Source organism: Cheilinus undulatus, linkage group 16 (genome assembly GCF_018320785.1).
Source record: "Cheilinus undulatus linkage group 16, ASM1832078v1, whole genome shotgun sequence".
NCBI classification, from domain to species: Eukaryota; Metazoa; Chordata; class Actinopteri; order Labriformes; family Labridae; genus Cheilinus; species Cheilinus undulatus.
Genome location: NC_054880.1, coordinates 5,041,351 through 5,061,484, shown reverse-complemented (window position 1 = coordinate 5,061,484; position 20,134 = coordinate 5,041,351). Strand labels below are relative to the sequence as shown.

At 37.5% G+C, this 20,134-nt stretch overlaps 2 protein-coding genes across 2 annotated transcripts; both read left to right on the top strand.

Moving 5' to 3' along the window:
- The first annotated feature begins 543 nt into the window (after nucleotides 1–543).
- On the top strand, nucleotides 544–5,646 carry LOC121523833 (gastrula zinc finger protein XlCGF57.1-like). Its single transcript, XM_041808888.1, has 2 exons — nucleotides 544–670; nucleotides 3,398–5,646. Exons 1-2 carry the CDS (start codon nucleotides 646–648, stop codon nucleotides 4,705–4,707), a joined length of 1,335 nt encoding a protein of 444 aa, XP_041664822.1. The 5' UTR covers nucleotides 544–645; the 3' UTR covers nucleotides 4,708–5,646.
- An 8,217-nt stretch (nucleotides 5,647–13,863) lies between these two features.
- LOC121523869 (gastrula zinc finger protein XlCGF8.2DB-like) lies at nucleotides 13,864–18,269 on the top strand. Its single transcript, XM_041808926.1, has 2 exons — nucleotides 13,864–13,996; nucleotides 16,151–18,269. The coding sequence occupies exons 1-2, from the start codon at nucleotides 13,972–13,974 to the stop codon at nucleotides 17,197–17,199; spliced, it is 1,074 nt and encodes a 357-aa protein (XP_041664860.1). The 5' UTR covers nucleotides 13,864–13,971; the 3' UTR covers nucleotides 17,200–18,269.
- Nucleotides 18,270–20,134: the final 1,865 nt, after the last annotated feature.

Below are 20,134 nucleotides of genomic sequence, written 5' to 3'. Positions count from 1 at the left end.
CAAGGCTTAGGTTTTAAATCTATTGGGTCCGTATTTTCCTAAATAAGTGAAAGAAACTAATAATGCATTCCAGACAAAAGCTCAGGTCTAAAGAAGTTGAACCGTTAACAGTTTTAAAAATGTCCCTGTTTTATGTTTACATTTCTATCCTGCTGAAAATATTTTCAACCTCAGTCCAAATCTGTTAGTGTAATACCAATATTAAATCACCATGCTTTATGGAAATATACTATTATGTAATAAGTCTGAAATAATTGAAACAATCAAGTCAAATGAAGAGCATCTAGGCCTATCTTTTTTTTTTTTTTTTTTTTTTTAGGAAATATTGTTAGAGCAGTCAGCTCTTTGGTGGATTCTGACTATTTCTTTACGAGGATCCTAAGGGGAAAAACATGCTTGTGAAGGTTTTTCTTTTTTTTTTTTTTTTTTAACTTTGTTTCAAGAGACTACTACTACTTTTATTTTGAAGACAAGACGAGTGTACAGGAAGTGATGTTTTTGTTTCCGGGTCGCGAAGGCTTTTTTTTTTGGCGTGCATGGTCAGCGAGTTTGGATGATCCAACATCCTACAGGAGAAGAGATATCCCTGAAAAGTGGTCAGAATTGACCTTTCTTTTCATTCTTTGACTCCTGGATGTATGTAAAATGTCTGGCTTTCAAGATCTTTCAGGTTTGTTTTCTTTCTTCTTTTATAATCGAGTTTAATGTACATGTTTCAGAGAGTTGAGCCCTTAGCTTACGTTAACATCCATACAGATCAGGCCTTGTTTACACGACGACGTTTTGCTTCGTTTTCCGTTTTTGTTTCCAGAAAGTTCCACATTTACACAGCAACGTTTTGAAAACAATCTCCGTCTACACGAGAACACAAGAAACACAAAAACGCGATAGGAAGGTGATTTACTGCACAATAGAAGAGGACAGTAATGCACATTCACTGTTTTTCATGTGTTTTTGATAATGTGTGACGTTTTTATCACAAACGGGTGCAGGAGAGAAATTCATCATTAAATCCTCCTCCATCGTAGCTCGGAAGCGAAATTTCACGGAAACACAAAAATGCGTTGCAAGACCATTCTTGTTATAATGAAGATATCCTTTAAGACTGATTGATTTTCCAGAGACAATTTTTTCTCCTAAAGCCTTTCATTTCTCAAGGATTTTTTCAGAACACTGATAGTAACCTGACACGTCAGATGGATTTGTTTCACACATCCATCTGGGAAAGCATCAATAGGAAATGTTCGAGAAAAGGCAGAGGCTTTGAAAAAAACTCGGAGTACGATTGGGTGAACGTTCTGTCTGTCACATCTCTATGGGGCCAATCAGAGCAACAAAACACGTCACGTAGCCGCTATCGAGCTGCGCATGCGCAGCTACTGAGGAATAAAGCGAAACATGGCGACTATAGACATGTAAGTACTCGACTTTTGTCGTTTTTGAAAAGAAAACATCTCACTGCTGTTCTTTGTTCTTCTTCTAACGAAGAAATGTCGTCAAGTTCTGATAAAACTGGCGCTTTAGCAGCATCCACGCTAATCTCTTCCTCCATAACTGCACCAGATCTTGCTGCTGCTTGTTTATGTCACGACTCTGCTGCGCCTGAAAGTACTGCCCCTCGTCACTTTCTAACCAGGCCCAAACGGTTCAGATGGGAGCTTTGCAAGATGAATTCACCAGCGAATAACAAGAAAACAGGCATATCCATCTGCTTTGCAAGGTTAGATTAATAGCCTTTTCAGAATAATATTTCTAATTCCCCTTTTGTATTTTTATCTGCTTCTGGGAAGTGATTACAGCTATCTTTTTAAACCTTAACATGGAAGCTTCAATCCTGTCTCCTCCATCAGCTGCGCACTGATATGCAGCCGGTGGAGGAGACAGGAGAGTCTATGGGCTGAAGTTAAATCATTTTCAAGAAGCAGATCTATAGGAAAATAGAAATATCTGTGATGGTTTTGTATATTGGACCCAGAACGCAGACCAGGCTGGAAGAGTTTTAACAGATTTATTGGATGAATAGTGCAATAAAGGAGGGGGGAATCCACAGGTCCAGGGGGGTGAGGAGATCCAACGGGAGGAGGGACAGGCAGTGAAGGTCTTAAAGGGATACTTCAACATTTTGGCAAATTCGCCCATTGCCATAATTCCTGTAGTCTTAGTAATATTTTCGTTTCCTTTAGTTGTCGGTGCAAGCTGTTTCTAGATCTGGGGGGACCGATATACCTGCTGCACAGCTAATGAATTTTTGCTTTCCCTCATCAAACTCATCCAATACAGAATCCAACAACTCCAAACGCTCTTGTGGACAAGTCATGACCTGTACATTCACCACGCTATGAAATAAATATGGAACATTACCAGATGGAGATGTTTTAAAGTTAAATGCAAAGCCAGAACTACACTCCAGACATGGGTGCTGCACTGTGTCACTCCGCCCAGTGGTTTAGTCAAGAAATAGTTCCGTGCATTTGCTTCATGTGTCGTAATGTTACATAATTAGATGTTATTATTTCATAGCGTGGTGAATGCGCAGGTCACAACTTGTCCACTAGAGCGTTTTGGAGTTGTTGGATTATGTATTTGATGAGTTTGATGAGGGAAATTAAAAATTCCGTCTGCTAACATAGCGTTAGCTGTGCAGCTGGTATATCAGTCCCCCCAGATCTAGAAACAGCTTGAAATGACAACTAAAGGAAACAAACCTATTACTAAGACTATAGGAATTATGGCAATGGGTGAATTTGCCAAAATGTTGAAGTATCCCTTTAAGAGAGTGTGCTGGGTTTAAGGGCTGATGTGAGGTGAGGAGTGAGGCACTGGAAAAAAGGAGAGGCACACAGGATCAAAAACAAGTTCAAAACGCTCAGGTAAATTAGCAATCTTACAAAAAAGGTTCACTAGAGAGTCTCTGAGGTGAGCTGTTGTACCGCTGACTGGAGCAAACAATACTCTGGCGCTGAGGCAAGAGTCTGCAGCAGTCAAGTAGGGCGCTTGATTGCAGAGCAGCCACAGGTGTGATCAATCAGCCTCAGCACTGTGGAGGAAGGGGGCAGCCTCTGGGAGAAAGTAAAGGTGACAAGCCGCAGCAACACTGGAAACGAAGATCACCAAAATAAAACGAGTGTAATGCAAAATCAGCACAATATCATTCTGAAAAGGCTCCAGCTGCTTTCATGAGCAGCGCCACCCTTTATGAGAAAATCCACAAAAAGTAAAGGCTTTAGGAGCTGAATTTGTCCCTGGAAAAGGAATGGTTCTCAGCAGATATCTATGTTATAACAAAGCATTTTTTGTTTTGATATGAGCCGTGGAAAACTAGGGACCTCAGGTATCACTTTTACATGTTTGCATTAATATAAAATAAGTTAACTAAACATGTGCTTCTGTGTTTTAGGTTTTCCTGTGGAGGTCCAGCAGCTTTCAGTGATTAAAGAAGAGGTTTCCACTGAGCAGCAGGAGAGAAGCTCCAGTCTGAACCAGGAGATTACTGAGACTCTGCTCATTAAAGAGGAACCAGAGGAATTGTGGAGAAGTCAGGAGCAACACAGACCAGATAATGCCAAGGTCATCAATTTTACTTTTGTTCCGGTTCCTGTGAAGATTGAAGAAGATGAGGAGAAACCTCAGTTGTCACATGTTTATCAAAGACAAACTGGAGAGATGGAAACAGGAACAGATGGAAACAACTGTAAACTAGAGACAGAGGCAGCCAGGTTCTTCGATCCAGAGAAAGATCTACAACCAGAGACAAATGTCAAGACTGAAGACTCCTCAGAGGCTGAGACTGATGACAGTGCTGATTGGAAGGAGACAACAGAAAACCAGTCAGGTTTTAGCTCAGAGAAAAATATCAAATATAAGAGAAGAAAGACTGACAAGAACTCTCATGGCTGCTCTAAGTTTGTTAGGAAATTAAAACAGAAAAGGCATCAAAAAGAATTCACAACAGCTCATAAGGGGGAGAAACCTTTTGGCTCTTCAGAGTGTGGTCAAAGATTTAAACTCAAAGGGCATCTGAATGAACAGGTGAGAATTCATACAGAGGAGACACTCTTCAGCTGCTCTGCGTGTGGTGAAAAGTTTTCCCAACAAGGAGTTTTGGCCAGACACATGAGAAAACACATAAGACAGAAAACCTCTAGCCACTCTGAAGGTGGTAAGAGATTTAACCTTGAACATACTCAGGCCACTCATAGGAGACCTGGTGAGAAACCCTTCTGCTGCCCCGATTGTGGTAAAAGATTTACCCAAAAAGTTACAATGACCAGACATAGGTTAGTTCACACTAGAGAGAAACCCTTCAGCTGCTCTGTGTGTGGTAAAAGTTTTACCCAACAAGGTACTATGACCAGGCACATGTTAGTTCACACTAAACAGAAACTCTTCAACTGCTTTGAGTGTGGTCTAAGATTTACTGTTAAAAGTAATTTAACGAGACACATGAGAAGTCATACAGGAGAAAAGCCCTTTAGCTGCTCATGTTGTGGTAAAAGGTATATTCAAAAAGGTGATCTGACTAGACATATGTTAGTTCACACTAGCCAGACATCATTTAGATGTTCGGAGTGTGGTAAAGAATATACCCGATTATCTTCTTTAACCAGACATATGTTAGTTCACACTAGAGAGAAACCCTCTGACTGCTTAAATGTGGCCAAAGATTTAACCAATAATTCTTCAGAAGAGCCTACATCGAAATGTTAGAACTGTATGAAATTGACCTACTTTCCATAGAATAATTGGTGAAATTTATTCATTCAGTCATAACTGTGATCCAAAAGATTAACACTATGAAAAGTTGTTAAAATCGTATTTAATTCAGATGTCATTTTTTGGAGCAAGCTTGCTCCTTAGGGCCTCAGTGACCAACAGCTAATGCTTAACAAAAATGTGTTATCTACCCTTAATGTCATCGATAGTTTGAACTTAAAAGTAGTTGTGGGGGTTTTAGGATAAATACTAAACTGAAGTATGGCAGATCTGGTCTGGTGAGAGTTATTATACATTTAATAATGGTTGAATGTTGTGTGTGCTATAAGATTATTTTCTTTTCCTGCTTATAAAGACATTCATGTTCAGTCTAATTTTTCTTTATGTTACCTATGTACTTGTTCACCACTCAGCGTCTGGTGACAGCTTGTCGAGCAGGTTGACTCTTTCTGTATATATCCCTGAGAAATTAATTAGACACCTGAGCTGAGTCCATTTTTACCTTGAACTTCTTGTCCTGTACTACTCTCCCACCATTAAATGTGAAGTAAAACTGTCCCATTTATCAGGACAACAAAATCACTGGTTCACCCCAAACTCTCCCCTCTCTGAAATGTACAACCACTCTGTAAACAGGAAAGCCCCCCCCCTGATTATGGATCACCCCTCTCACCCTCTCCACCACTCCTTCTAGGTACTGCCATCAGGCAGATGAGACAAAGAGACAAAGTTTCATCAACTCAGATGAACCTCTGCAAAAAATCCTTCATTTTGTCTAAAAAACAACCTGAACAATATAAAATAGACCCTGTAAAACACTCCTTTTAATCAGTTGTTGCCTTCAACATCCTCCCCTTTTATGTGTTGGGCTTTAGTGCTTTAAATTTGCTTTAATTCAAGGTTTATTTGTTGTTTGAGCCTTGTAAAGGAGACTGTCACATCTGAAAAAGACAATAAAGTTTATCTAGCTATTTAACTCCTGCTTGTGTTTCCCTGTTGTCTGCCCAAACATGACCTGCTGACCATCGCTTAAACACAGTGTATCAGTTACAATGTTTACTTTAAATTTAAATCAAAAGGACATCCTAGAAAAGAAATGCTAAGATACTGTTAAACCATTAAATATGCAAGGCATGAAAGTTGATTTAATTCAACTAAAATTTAAGTGTACAATTTAATTTATACAAGTGAGATTGTTTACAAAATACTAAAACTTAATTTTCAACATTTTAACAGACAAAGGAACATGTCTCTGAAACACGAACACTGTTTCAATCCTCTTATAACAGCTTGGATATCTCCTTCTTTCTTCTCCTTCAGAAAAAGAACCTTCACACCAGGTCTTCTGCACATTTGATTTGACCACAATTAAGTATTTCAAACATTTCTATATACATTAGCCTCACATTTTACCCTCTTGGATATATCCTCTCTCTTGGTCCAAAATTATTACTAAGTTATTATTAAATAGCTACCAAGAAAAATACTTTTATTTATTGATGTATATTTGATAAAACAAAGAAACATACTTCAGTAGCACTGTTCACTTCAATAATCAAGTCAAATGAATAACATTTAGGCCAACTCTACAACTCTGGATATCCGAAGCCCCGTTTTATTGTGAAGGTCAATGAGTATACAGGAAGTGGATTTTTTGTTTCCGGGTCTTGGAATCTCTTTCCCGCCGAGCTCAGTTAGCGTGTTTGGTTGAACCAGCATTCACTCGGAGCGAACTTATCAGAGAAAAGTGGTTAAAGTTGACTTTTCTCTTCCGTTTTTGACTCTTGGATGTTTGTAAAATGTCTGGTTTTCAGGATCGTTCAGGTTTGTTTTCTTCCTTCTTCTCTAAACTTGTTTACTCTAGAGCTGAGCTTTTAGCTAACGTTCACATTCACACAGCTTAGTGGTGGCAACAGCTAGCTTCTGATAACAGAACTTTGTTTACTAAACTCTGAAACTCGTTGTTTGCTGACTCTTTAACGATGTTTGTTGTGTGTCGCATAAAACCGCTTATCATGAGTGAAATGAATTGTGTTGTTCAGGTACCTCCGGTTAGCTCGTCGTCTTCTATTGTTAGTCTGGATTAGAGCAAATAGATCAACAACAGTGGCATTAGTTGGTCTACTAGCGGAAATCACGGTCTGTATGGATAATAGAAATATGTAGTTGATGTTCTGTTGTTTTTTTATAGAAGCATTTGATACACTTAACGACGATACTTTATTTAAAACGTGGAAAGACGGGGCAAAGGAGGCGCTGTTCTGGTGTGTGTAAAAGGCGATATGAAGAATAGGCAGCAGTTTGTGCAAATGGGGGATCCATTGGGCAAATTTATACACTCCTGATCAAAATTTTAAGACCAGTTGAAAAATTGCAAGAATTTACATTTTGCACTGTTGGATCTCAGTAGGGGTCAGTAGGGCTGAACAATTTGCAAAAATAATCTAATTGCAATTTTTTTCCCCCAATATTGTGATCGCGATTTAATATGCAGTTATTTTTAGGTTCCTCATCTTATGTGTTAATTTAACACAAGCAATAATTAATTCTATATTATAACCGGCACTATATTTGATTAAAAATGGGGATAAACAATTTTGAAAAAAACGTATTGTGATTTTTGCTCTAATTGCAAATTTGAAATCAATTGCCATATTTAAGGGGATTTTTACATGTTTTCTCATTTTGAGTAAGAAAGAAATATACATAAACAAGAAAATGACTTAGGTAAAAATTCTAAAAAACAAAACAAAACAAAACTTTTGAAGACTTACATGATGTGCAGAACATAAAATAAAATCTACTGCTACAAAAGAAAATTGCATTAAACTTCCTTTCTCTTTTTTTTTTTTTTTTTTTTTTTTTTTTTTTTCAAATTTTAGGTAAAAGAAATATTGCACTGTCTGTGATTTGAAAATCACAGCAGGCCATATTGCGATTTAATCTAATAAGCGATTAATTGCCCAGTCCTAGTTCTAAGTAGAGCTTCAAAATGCAAAAAAAAAAAAAAAAAAAAGAAAGAAATGAGAGGGAGACAAAAAATTGATTGAGTGATTTATTGAAAACAACAATTAAACAGAAATAGGATGTTCATTGGCTGATCAAAAGTTTAAGACCACAGCCAAGCCAATCAGATCCTCTGACTCAGCGCTGGTGAAATATTTTTGGGTCTACCACTTTTGTTGTTCCATAACCCTCAGGATCTTAAGAAATTCAAATTGACTTTCTTACTGCATCCAACCTCAGCAGCAATGGTGCATTGCTAAAGGCCTTGCTTCTGCAGCTCAACAATAATATCCCTGTCTATCACTGACTCCACCCCGAGTCAGGATGAGACTCCTTACTGCAGAGAGGGGAGGCTTTGATGGCTCATCTCAACTGGAGAAAACACATAAAGATGCCAGACCTTATAGAAGTGTTGATGCTTCAAAATTATTAGTGTTATGCTTTGCAGTGTTATGTTTTTACATTTAAACTTAGACTGAACTTGTAGTGTCCTGGCGTAGCTTTTGTTCGGATTTGCTATGGTAGAAATAGAAATTAATTGACTGAAGAGAAATGTCATATGGAAGAAACGCTTAAAACTAATAGTGCCAGGTATCACTATTTCATGATTGTTTTAATATATAAATATGTTTTACTAAATGTGTGCTTCTGTATTTTAGTTTTTCCTGTGGGTGTCCAGCAGATCTCAGTGAGTAAAGAAGAGGTTTCTCCCAATCGGCAGGAAACAGGCTCCAGACTGGACCAAGATAATGTCAAGCCTCCACACATTAAAGAGGAACCAGAGGATCTGTGGAGCAGCCAAGAGGGAGCGCAAGATCACCTGCCAGAAGATGGTGATATAATAAAGTTCACTTTTGTTCCTGAACTTAAGATTGAACAAGATGAAGAGAAACCTCAGTCCTCACAGCTTTATCAAATACTGACTAAAGAAATAAAAACAGAAGCTAATGGAGAGGTCTGTGGAGAACCAGGAGCATCCAGGTATTATGATCCAGAGAGAGATTTACAACCAGAGACTGTCGTCAAGACTGAAGAGTCCTCAGAGGCTGAGACTGATGACAGTGCTGATTGGAAGGAGACAACAGAACAACAGGCCCCTTTAAACTTAGTGGTAAAACTCAAAAATAAAAGTAAAAAGACTGATAAGAAACCACATTCCTGTTCTGTGTGTGGTAAAAGATTTAACCGTACGACTCATCTTAGAGATCATATGAGAATTCACACCGGAGAGAGACCCTTTGGCTGCTCTGAGTGTGTTAAAAGATTTACCCAAATAAGTCATCTAAAAGAACACATGAGAATTCACACAGGAGAGAGACCCTTCAGCTGCCCCATATGTGGTAAAAGATTTACATACAAGGTCAATATAAAAAGACACATAGAGACAATGCACTGAAGTTCCTTTCAGCGTGTGACATGGACGCTCAGCTGGACAAGTAGCAAAACAGGGATGTCTGCTCTTTGGAGAAAAGGTGAAAACAGAAGAAAAACAGACTGATATCTGCTTTTATTTGGGATATTTGGACTCAACAGAGATCCTCCCTGTTTTCTGAAGACACAGTGGACTGTGGACATTAAACTGTGGTTGTAAAATCTGTGTTTCTGGACATTTATATGGACCTGATATCAAGAATAACAAGCACAGCATCAAGGCACACATACACCTGGCTCATCAGTGCTGGATATGAAACTGAATTAATGTCAAAGTTTTGTTACTACGAAGCTTTAGATGGGTGATTCTCAACTGGTCTAGCCTTGAGACCTACCAGTCTCTGTGTTAAAAAAGTTGTGCCCAAATTCCCCCAAAATTTGGAAATTCCTGTTTGTTTAATTTAAAATGTTGGCTTTTGGATCTTGGCTGAAATGAAATATATGACTGAAAAGAATTGTTAAGACAAATCGAACTTGTTTTACACCCTATTTTCCCATTATGTGTACATTTATTCAATTTTTCAGAGATCTTGCGGAGATCAGAGAGATCATTTTATTGCAAGAAAAATACGCAATGAGTTTAAATATTGAGATGACACTGAAATTTACCCTATATCCTGATAAAACAGTTAAACGAAATGTAGGGATGCATGCCTATTGCGGACTTCCGAAACCCATTTTTTACCCACACACAATTACGACCCACTAAAAACAGCTTTGCAACCCACTTTTGGGTCCCAACACGCCAGTTGAGAACCACTGCATAGATCTATTCTTTTCCTGAATTTCAGTGATTCATTTACTTCTTTTCACTTGTCCTCAAAGCTCACTTTGTGGTTGTTAAATCTGTTTGCAAATCTTAGGGGTGTATTTCAAAACTAGGTCAACAAACCCAGGATTTCTTTCTTGATGTAGTTTGATTTTAACACCAGTGAAACCCTCTTTTTGTTTTTTTTAATGTGATAAAGTCATATGGTACTGTTCTCAACTGTATTGATAAACTTCTGTAGACTCAGGTGCGTTCACTTCATTTAAAATTCAGGGGAAACAACTTTAATAATAAACCCAATAGAAATCAAATTGATTTACAAAGGCTGGGGCGCAGATGGCCTGGTGGTTTAAGGCGCGTCACATGTACTTGGGCAGTCCAGTTCAAGTCCAGCCTGAGATTATTTTCTTGCATGTCGCTCCCCCCACTTCATTCAACTCTCTCAAACTCTAACCACTGCCGTCTTCTATGAATGAAGGCATAAAAAGCCAAAAAAAATTTTTTTTTTTTATTCAAAGGCTGCTTTATCTAATCTTGAGATAAACATCTGTGAAATTCCCCTCTTGTTTTTTTCCTTATAAAATCAGTCATGTTAATTTACATGTATAGCTATAAAACAGGATCTGTTGTCATATGATGTCTTCTCACCTTAAATACTATGAAACAGCTGATTTGCTGAAATGTAAGGCCTTCAATTTCCTTTAAGGTAAACAAGAGGAGAGAAAACGATGGGTGGTGTGTAGCTTATTTAAATCACATTTATATAAATATACTGTTGAATTTGATTCCTTTAGTTGTAGCAATCAGAAAATATCTAACTTCAGGACGTACGAGCTGACAGATAAAGAATATATGAAAAGATATTCAACTAATTTAATTTAAAGTCATTTCTGGAGCATGCTTGCTTCTTATGGTGAACAACAGCTAATGTTAAAAATGTGTTTCTACCCTTGATGTCATCAAGGAGTGGAGTTAATAGTAAAAGAAGGTAATTATAGTGGTTTTAGTAATGATGCATAAACATGGCATTTTTGGTCTGTTGAGAGTTATTATGCTTTAATAATGGTTGAATGCTGTGTGTGCTATAGAATTGTTTTCTTTTTCTCTTTATATTCATATTTAATTGATTTACTTCTATGATTTATTTATACCACTCAGCATCTGGTGTCAGCCGGCAGAGCAGGTTGGATCTTTTAAATGCCTGACCGATGAATTTGACTCCAGAGAATTAAGGACTTTTAAGGTCAGCAGACACTTCTCAGCAATGGTTTACCATTCACAATCTGAATCAAAGTTCTACCACCCCAGAAAACCTCTCCAAAAAAAATCCTGAATTCTCAACAATAACCCTGAATTATTTTAAATAGACACTATTCAACACTAATGAATCATTAATCAGTTGTTGCTTTTAACATTTCCCCTATTATGTGCCTGTACTTGGTGTTTAAATGTGTTTTAAGTTTTATTTATTGTTTGAGCCTTGTCAAAGGAGACTTTGTGTCCCTATATGTGAACAGACAATACAGTGTATCAACCTGTCTATCCATTCAGCTCTTTCTTGTGATTCCCTGATCTCTACTCAGCTGAGACCTGCTGGCGAATACATAAATACTGGGCTGTCTAGATTAATCGAGTTAAGATGGATTAATTAAGGTCCACAATTAGTGCACTAATTCGCTTTTAATCTCGCTTTATTTTCTCTTACAACACACTTTGGTTAAAGGTTCACTTGCAACAAATTTACAAGATAAAAGTGAAATTTCTACATTTCCAAGCTAACCAAAAGGGTTTAGGCAGAAGCTAAAGCGTATCAAAACCCACCCGTCTTATTTTAGAAAAAAATAAACCATCACAGAAATAAGTGCATAGCAAGAACAATGCTGCATTGTTGTTGTTAACATTCATTAGAATTAAATGCATAATAACAAATTCATATTAACTTACAGTGAGTCAAGTGAAGTCCAGCCTGACTAAGCTGTCCCACTCTAAATAAAGAGCTCCACATTCAACGGGAGTTTTCTCTCGTCTCATCACACTTTTGATTTATTCTTTTACGAGTATAATCAAACGTTCGATAGCCGAAGTTCCGCTTTTATTGTGAAGGCCAAATCCGTGTACAGGAAGTGGTGTTCCCGTCCCCGGATCTTGAGGGCTCCTCCCTGTAGAGGCATATTTTGAAGAGCTAGCGTCCTGTAGGAGAAGTGAAAACTATGAAAAGTGGTCAGAGTGGACTTTTCTCCTCCTTCTTTGACTCTTGGATGTTTGTAACATGTCCACCTTTCAGGATCTTTCAGGTTTGTCCTCTTTCTTCTTCTCTAAACATTTTTACTGTAAATGTTTCAGATAGCTGAACCTGTAGCTTCCGGTCACACCCACACAGCTCAGTGTTATTTATTCATTTTATTTTATTTATTTTTTTAATTATATTTTTTATATACACAGCTCAGTGTTAGCCACAGCTAGCTTGTCTTGAAAAGTTGCACGTATCAGTACTGTACCTCCATTTATCTCCATCTGTTTGTGTTTTGCTGTGAATCAGGGTTTTACTGTTGTAACTAACCCAGGCCTGTGTTGTTCAGCAGTCCTCACTGAAGCTGATTTATAACATCTTTGAACTTGTCCAGACTGTTGGTATCAATCCTGAAAGGATCCCAGTCTGCCAAGTCTAAACATGTTTGTAGAGCCTTTGCTGGTCCAGTGATTTGATGTTTTCACAAAGAGGACTGATTCAAGAGCGTCTGTCCTCTTACTTTAGAGATCTTGATACTTTTCAAGTATATAGGTAAGGTTATCAACAAATTGTCATAATCACTTGGGTTCCAACATTTGATATACTTAAGGTCCACAGGACTATCAGCCTGGCCGATTATTGATGTTGATATTTGGCATTTGGCCGATTTTTGGTATTGGCACTATTTTATTTTATTTTAACGTTAGTTAATCATGAAATGTGTTACTTTGGTTCCACTGCAAGGTGTGTCTTTCCCTCAGGCCTAAATTTTGCCTCTCCAAAATCTCAACAAATGTCCTGCATACAACACAATCTGATTGGCTAGATGCCACATGAGGACCAGCCAATGAGGACTTCAGTCTTGTTGCCACTGACACAGTGAGCGTATTTATGTATATGTACACAGAGTAAAATTGTATATACACGGGTGATGTAAATATGCATTTATGGGTTTATGTGCTTCACATATCAATTTTGAAAAAAATCATCAAAAAAAAAAAAACATAGTGTATGGCATCACTTCCTGTTTTCCTGCTGTTACTGTGTTGTCTTTTTGATTTCTCAGACTGATAGAGCTAGTGCTAAATTGTTTATCCTTTTTTTTTTTTTTTTTTTTGCATTTTTACATTTGCCACATTAAGTACATTTTGTAAATCATAATAAATGCATGTCAGTACCGTTTATCCATCTCATTAATTACTAATCCAGGAGCAATACTACTTAACTGCTATATTTATTATATTTGTTTTATTTATTAATAGTTGCTTTTCATTCCCATTCACTTCCATTTCCTAGCTGCTAATGCTACATTTTTTCTGTTTTTCAATCACTTCTGTTTTCTATCAATCAAAGCTGTTCCTGCTAATTTTTTCACATCTTGCTACAGCGTCAATGAATTTATATCAATTTGCAACAGAATGGGAGATGTGTTAGTGGCCACGGCAGCCCTAAATTTGTCTTTCATTTGTTGTTTTGTTGTTTCTCTCGTCCTTCTCCTCTTCTTGCTTTTCTCTCCCTCTCTTATTTCTTTATTTCACGCCCTGTAGTTATTTATACTTATTTATTTTTACCTAGAACAGGCACTAAGGCCCACACTCCAGCATAGTAGGTGGTGGTAAAAACGCTAGTTGCCAACCGCCATTGTATCACAAGAAGAAGTATTACACAGGAAAAAGTATTTTGTTTCCGGGTCATGGCGGCTAATTCTCGCCGAGCTCAGTTAGCATATTTGGATGATCCATCGTCCTGTAGGAGTAGAGACATCGTTGAAAAGTTTTCAGAGCTACTTTTCTCTTTATCTTGACTCTTGGATGTTTGTAAAATGTCCGGGATTCAGGATCTTTCAGGTTTGTTTTCTTTCTTCTTCGTGTTCACTGTAAATGTTTCAGAGAGCTGAGCCTTTAGCTAACGTTCACATCCACACATCGGTGTTAGCCACGTTTAGCCCCTGTTAACAGCGTTACGCTGTTTTTCTGAATTCAGAAACTGTTTTTATTGACTCTTGTGGGATCTGTATTCTGTGTCTTACCTTATCTCACCTGCTGGGATTTAATGATGCTGTTAGTGTATTTATGTTGGATCAGTAGCACTGGTGCTAGCATCCTGGCTGACAGTTACCTCCTTTTTGAGTTTGTCAAACTATTATTGAGTTCTGTTGATGAAATTATCGTCACCACTGTTTGTGCCCAATTTTTTTTTAATTTTAACTCATTTGTTGTCGCCTTTGACCCATTTTTTGCCACTCTTTAGCCACTTTTCACTACTTTGTCCAGCCAGTTTTTGCCACTTTCAACCCATTTTACCATTTTTTTTCCAGGTATTGATTTACTTTCCTCTTAAAGTTGTCTCAGTTTCTTCTTTTTTATTTCTGGCATCCTGATGTTTATTCTCATCATGTCCTAGCTATTTAATCTGACATTAATTCCTTAATGGTTTAGTTCCCATCCACATTGTTAACATCACTAATAAAAAGGTAGTTCTGTTTTAAGAAAAGGGGTTTGGATTTTGATAAAAGGCTGTAAGCATAAATAAATTTTAAAAAAGGGTCCATTATCCAAGATGAAACACAGGAGCTGGAGAAACAACAATGACATACCATGTTTACCCAGTCTTTTTGTTGGTGCTGTTGGTGCAAGCATCCTGTCTAACAGTTACCCTATTTTGGAGCTGAAAAGTGTGTAAAGTTGTTATTGGGTTCTGATATTGGGAAGATTTATTTGTGCCACTGTTTAACTACTTTTCCGACTTCTTTCCATCCATTGTTGCCATATTTTTTTTGGACCATTTTTAACCCATTATGCTGCTTTTTGCACACTTTATGCCACTTTATTCGCAATTTTTGCCCTTCTGTTAACAACTTTTCCCAATATTTTAACTTTTTTGCCAAGTTTGACACTTTTTGACTATTTTGCTACTATTTCTCCATTTTGACCCTTTTAACTATTTTTCGCCACTTTTTTGCCCATTTCTGCAACATCGTTGTCCATTTTTGCTGCATTTTTGCTGTATTTAACCCGTATTTGCCACTTTCTGACAGTTTCTTGCCACATTTGTTAATCAATTTTTTGCCATTTCTGTCAGTTAGAGCCAGTTTTTCCCCATTTATGCTACTTTCTGACTAGTTTTGCAACTTTTAACCCACTGTGCCTATTTTTAACATTTTTTGCATTATTATTATTATTATTATTATTATTTTGCCTCCTTTTACCCATTTTAGCATAACATGTTTTTGCAACTTTTTGCCTACTTTAGCTGTCTTTTTCCATTTTTTGGCTGTCTTTGCCACTTTTCAGTTTTTGCGACTATTCTGCCATTTTGTGCCCCTTTTTAAAAAAACCTTTTTTCTACTTTGATCCTTTTTGTCCATTCTCACTCATTTCTGTCACTTTTCTAGCAACTTTTTGCAACTTTTTGGCCCATTTCTGCAACATCCTTTTACAGCTGTTAGCCTACTTGAGCTGCTTTTTTGACACTTTCTTCCTATTTCTTGCCACTTTTTGTTCCTTATTTGGCACATTTTGCCCATTTTGTCACTTTTAACCACTTTTGACAATTTTATCAACTTGAAACCCATTTTTTCATTGTTTTTAGCCACTTTTTGCCACTTTTTGCCCATTTTTGCGACTTGCTACTGGTCACTCAATCTTTTTTGCCTTTTTTTTTTGCCATTTTTAACCTATTTATGCAGTTGTTGTTGTTTTTTTTTGACTATTTAACCAATTCTTGCCACTTTTCAACCATTTTTGGTCTCTTTTCAAAAAAAATTCAAAAAAAAATTTTCTCAGGTTTTTTAAATTTTATTTTCTTGCACCCTGACATCTGTGCACATTGTGGTCTAGCTATGAAGTCTGGCATTACTTTCCTAATAGTTCAGTGCATTCACCCACATTGTTAACGCCACTAATTTAAAGAACTTTTCAAACTATTAATGTCTAGTATCACTATTCTATATTTGTTTTGATATAAATAAGTTTTAATAAATGTGTGCTTCTCTATTTTAGTTTTTCCTGTGGAATCTCAGCAGCTTTCAGTGAGAGAAGAAGAGGTTTCCCCTGAGCTGCAGGAGAGAAGCCTTTATCTGAACCAAGAGATTACTGTGCCTCTCCACGTTAAAGAGGAGCCAGGGGAACTGTGGTGTGACAGTAAGGGGGAAAATATCATCAAGTTCACTTTTGTTCCTGTCCCTGTCAAGATTGAAGAAAATGAAGAGATACCTCAGTCCTCACAACTTTATCAAAGACAAACTGGTGAGCTGGAAAGAGGAGCTGATGAAGAGGACTGTGGAAGACCTGGAGCAGCCAGGTGCTATGATCCAGAGAAAGACTTACAACCAGAGACTGGGGTCAAAACTGAAGACTCTTCTGAGGCTGAGACTGATGACAGTGCCGACTGGGGGGAGACACCAGACCACCAGTGTTATTTAAACTCGAGGGAAAATGTAACTGAAAGAAAAAAGACTGATAAGAAATCACATTGCTGTCCTGAGTGTGGTAAGAGTTTTAACTACAGAAGCCATCTCATAGATCATATGAGAACTCACACAGGGGAGAAACCCTTTGGCTGTTCTGTGTGTGGCAAAAGCTTCAAATTCAAAGAAGATGTAAAAAGACATATGAGAATTCACACAGGAGAGAAACCCTTCAGCTGCTCTGAGTGTGGCAAAAGGTTTAACCAAAAACAACACGTAAGAGTCCATATGAAAGTTCACTCAGGATCTTTTGGTTGCCCTGAAATTTCAGGGATATTTCTCAATACCAAAGAAACGTTTTTTCACTCTGAACAGAGATCCTTTGGATGCACTGAGTGTGGTAAAGAGTTTATCCAAATAAGTGATTTGACCAAACACATGAGAACTCATACTGGAGAGAAACCCTTTGACTGCTCAGAGTGTGGTAAAAGATTTACTCTTAAACACCATTTGCAGAACCATATGAGAACTCACACAGGAGAGAAACCCTTCAACTGCTCTGAATGTGGCCAAAGATTTTCCCTACAGGGTTCTTTGACCAGACATATGTTACTCCACCTTCGACAGAGGAGAGTGTTATAGTGTTAAAAGATTCTCTGAAAGTAATATTTAGCACTTGACAGAGCTTCAAAACCACATCAGCTACCCTGTCTTTGACCAAAGGTTTCCTTAGCTATACCAATACAGCACAAGTGTGGTGATGGTCAGGCTTCAGAAGCTCTATAAAACCAAAATGAAGAAAGTGTCCGAAACAAAATCTGATGAAGAGGACTGTGGAGGATCAGAACCAGTCAGAAAATTTGATACAGAAAAACAAACAGGGAGTGGGCATTTTGGATTGGAGTGGAGGAGAAGTACCCACTGCTGGCCACGAGAGCCCTGGAAACACTTTCCCCTTTTGCAACATCCTACCTGTGTGAGATCTGCTTTCATTCAAGACAAAATCCAGATTAAACTGGACATTGAAAATGAACTGAGAGTGGCAGTCTCACAACTGAACACAAGACTTGAGAAGATCTGTAGGAATAAACAAGTCCTAGTTTAAATCTTCAGAGGTGTTCACAAAGTTTAATTTTCAGGGAATCGTCCATCTTCACAGAGCTGGAATTTTAAAAACTTGGTTAGAGGCTATGAATTTTGTTACTTCTACAAAATGTTGAGTTTTTAAGTTGCAGTTATGTCTTGCTGGGGGGGCTGGGGCTTGAAATATTTCCATCTGCTGAAGGGAGGCCCTGCAGAAAAGGTTTCAGAACCACTGGTTGAGAGAAAGAGATGTTTCAGCCAAGTTTTCCAAGCCTTTAGCCAGATTCTGGATATGTTTGATGATGGCCTTTTGAACATTGAATGTCTGTTTTCACTCATATCACTGGGTAGGAAATCTCCCAGATCTGAGAGATGTAGTAATACCTGAGCTTCTATGCCTTGGTTTAACACAAACCCACCAGAGTTTTAGAACTGTGTGAAATGGCAATAGTTTTATTGGTGCATTGAAGAAATGGCTCCTTTGGGCCACTGTGTGCAATAGCTAATTTGTAATTTTAAACAAAAATGTACTATCTATACTTAATGTCTGTGAAAGGTTTGAAGTAAATAGTGATCCAAAGTAGTAACTGCAGTGGTTGTAGTATCAATAATTAACCTGGAACATAGCATATTTGATCAGTAGGGTTATAATGCCTTAAATAAATGTTGAATGCTGTGTGTGTGCTTTAAACTTATTTCATTTTTCTCCTAATAAAGATATTGATATTATTCTTTTTTTAGTGTTTATTTTGGGGCTTTAAATGCTTTTATTGAAGGCCACCAATAAGGGGGGATGAAGGGGAGAGTTTTCTGGGCCCAAGCCAAACAGGGGCACATGGAGGTCAACAAAATCATGGCCCATTGTAAACTTAAGTTGTGATAAACATATTCCAACCTTGGAAGCCTTATTATTCATAAGGGAGAAAATGAGTTTTACATTTTACTTAAGAACCATTAAAATGTTTAATTTTGTATCTTTGATGGGAATGGCTAGTATTTAGGTTAAAACTATTTGTGGTTGTTAGACCATGGCCCCCCTTGCTGCTGGTCCCTAGAGAGCTCTCCCCTTCATCCCCCCTTATGGGTGATCTTGCCCTGGCTACATTTTCCATTAGATTTTTTAAAACCATATTCAAAGTACAGATTCTGATTTTTCACTTTTATCTTTTTAACACATGATTGTCTTATGGTATAGTGCACTTATGTTTTCTTAAAAAGTTCCAATCAGTTGCTTTGGCCTCAAACAGAAACAGGGCCTATAGGGCAGTGATACTCAACCTGTGGCTCTGGAGCCATATGTGGCTCTTTTGTGATTATCTTATCTTAATTTTAAATATTATTCCCCCAGAATACCTAAAAAAGGGAACTTTTTTGCCTTTTTTGCCACTTTTCATCCATGTGTCTTAATTTTAAATATTATTCCCCCAGAATACCTAAAAAAGGGAACTTTTTTGCCTTTTTTGCCACTTTTCATCCATTTAAGCCAGCTTTTGTCATTAAATACCACTTTTTTCCTCCTTTTTTGCCACTTTTATCCTTTTTTTGCCTATGTAAGCTACCTTTTGCCAATAAATACCACCTTTTCCTACTTTTTGCTTATTTTTGCCACTTTTTAATTTTTTTGTTGCCATTTTTATCCAATTTTTGCCCATTTAAGCTACCTGTTGCCATTAAGTACCACTTTTTCCCTACTTTCTCCCATTTTGACACTTTTTTTGTGCAACTTTTAACCCATTTTATTTACCAATTTTATCTTATCCCATTTTGACCTTCATCACAAGTTTTTTCTCCCCATATTCACCCACCTAATTTATCTTTTGTCATTAAATACCTCCTTTTTTTAGTTTTTGCCCATTTTAGCCACTTCTTTTTGCAACATTTATCCCATTTTTGCCCTGTTCACTACATTTCATCCATTTAAGCTACCTATTGCCATTACATACCACTTGTTTCCTTTTTTTTTTTTGCCACTTTTTGACTATTTTTTTGCAAGCTGTAACTCATTTTTTGTCACTTCTCACCAATTTTTGCTACTTTCTGACCCTTTTCCTCCCAATTTTCACCCATTTTTGTTACCTTTAACTTATTTTTATTGCTACCTCGAGCTGTTTTTGCCACTTTTCACCTCTTAGATTGTGGCTCTTGCAAAGGTATTTTCAACAGTTTGGCTTTTTGGTTGAGTAGGGTTGAATAACACTGGCCTAGGGGCTTGAATCCAACCTACTAAATCGTTTCCTGGTCATTTTCAACAGCCCAGATTAGGAGAGGAGGACTGACACGAATAAACGTGACCGACCAGCCTGGTGATTCAGGCTGCTCGGTCAGAATCACCAGGCTGGGCCAACATCCAGAAGAAGACTGTTAGAGCGGGGCAACTACTCTGGTTTCTTTTTCTTCTTAGTGGATTTTTTTTTATTCAGTGAAATAAAACGTTTGATAGCCGATGGCCCGCTTTTATTGTGAAGCCTAAATGATTACAGGAAGTGGTGTTTTT

Excerpts from the sequence above, each read along its gene's own strand:
- LOC121523869 (XM_041808926.1), top strand. The coding sequence starts at position 13,972 with ATGTCCGGGATTCAGGATCTTTCAG. Across the intron at positions 13,997-16,150 it reads CGGGATTCAGGATCTTTCAG|TTTTTCCTGTGGAATCTCAG; the intron begins GTTTGTTTTCTT and ends TCTCTATTTTAG.
- LOC121523833 (XM_041808888.1), top strand. The coding sequence starts at position 646 with ATGTCTGGCTTTCAAGATCTTTCAG. Across the intron at positions 671-3,397 it reads TGGCTTTCAAGATCTTTCAG|GTTTTCCTGTGGAGGTCCAG; the intron begins GTTTGTTTTCTT and ends TCTGTGTTTTAG.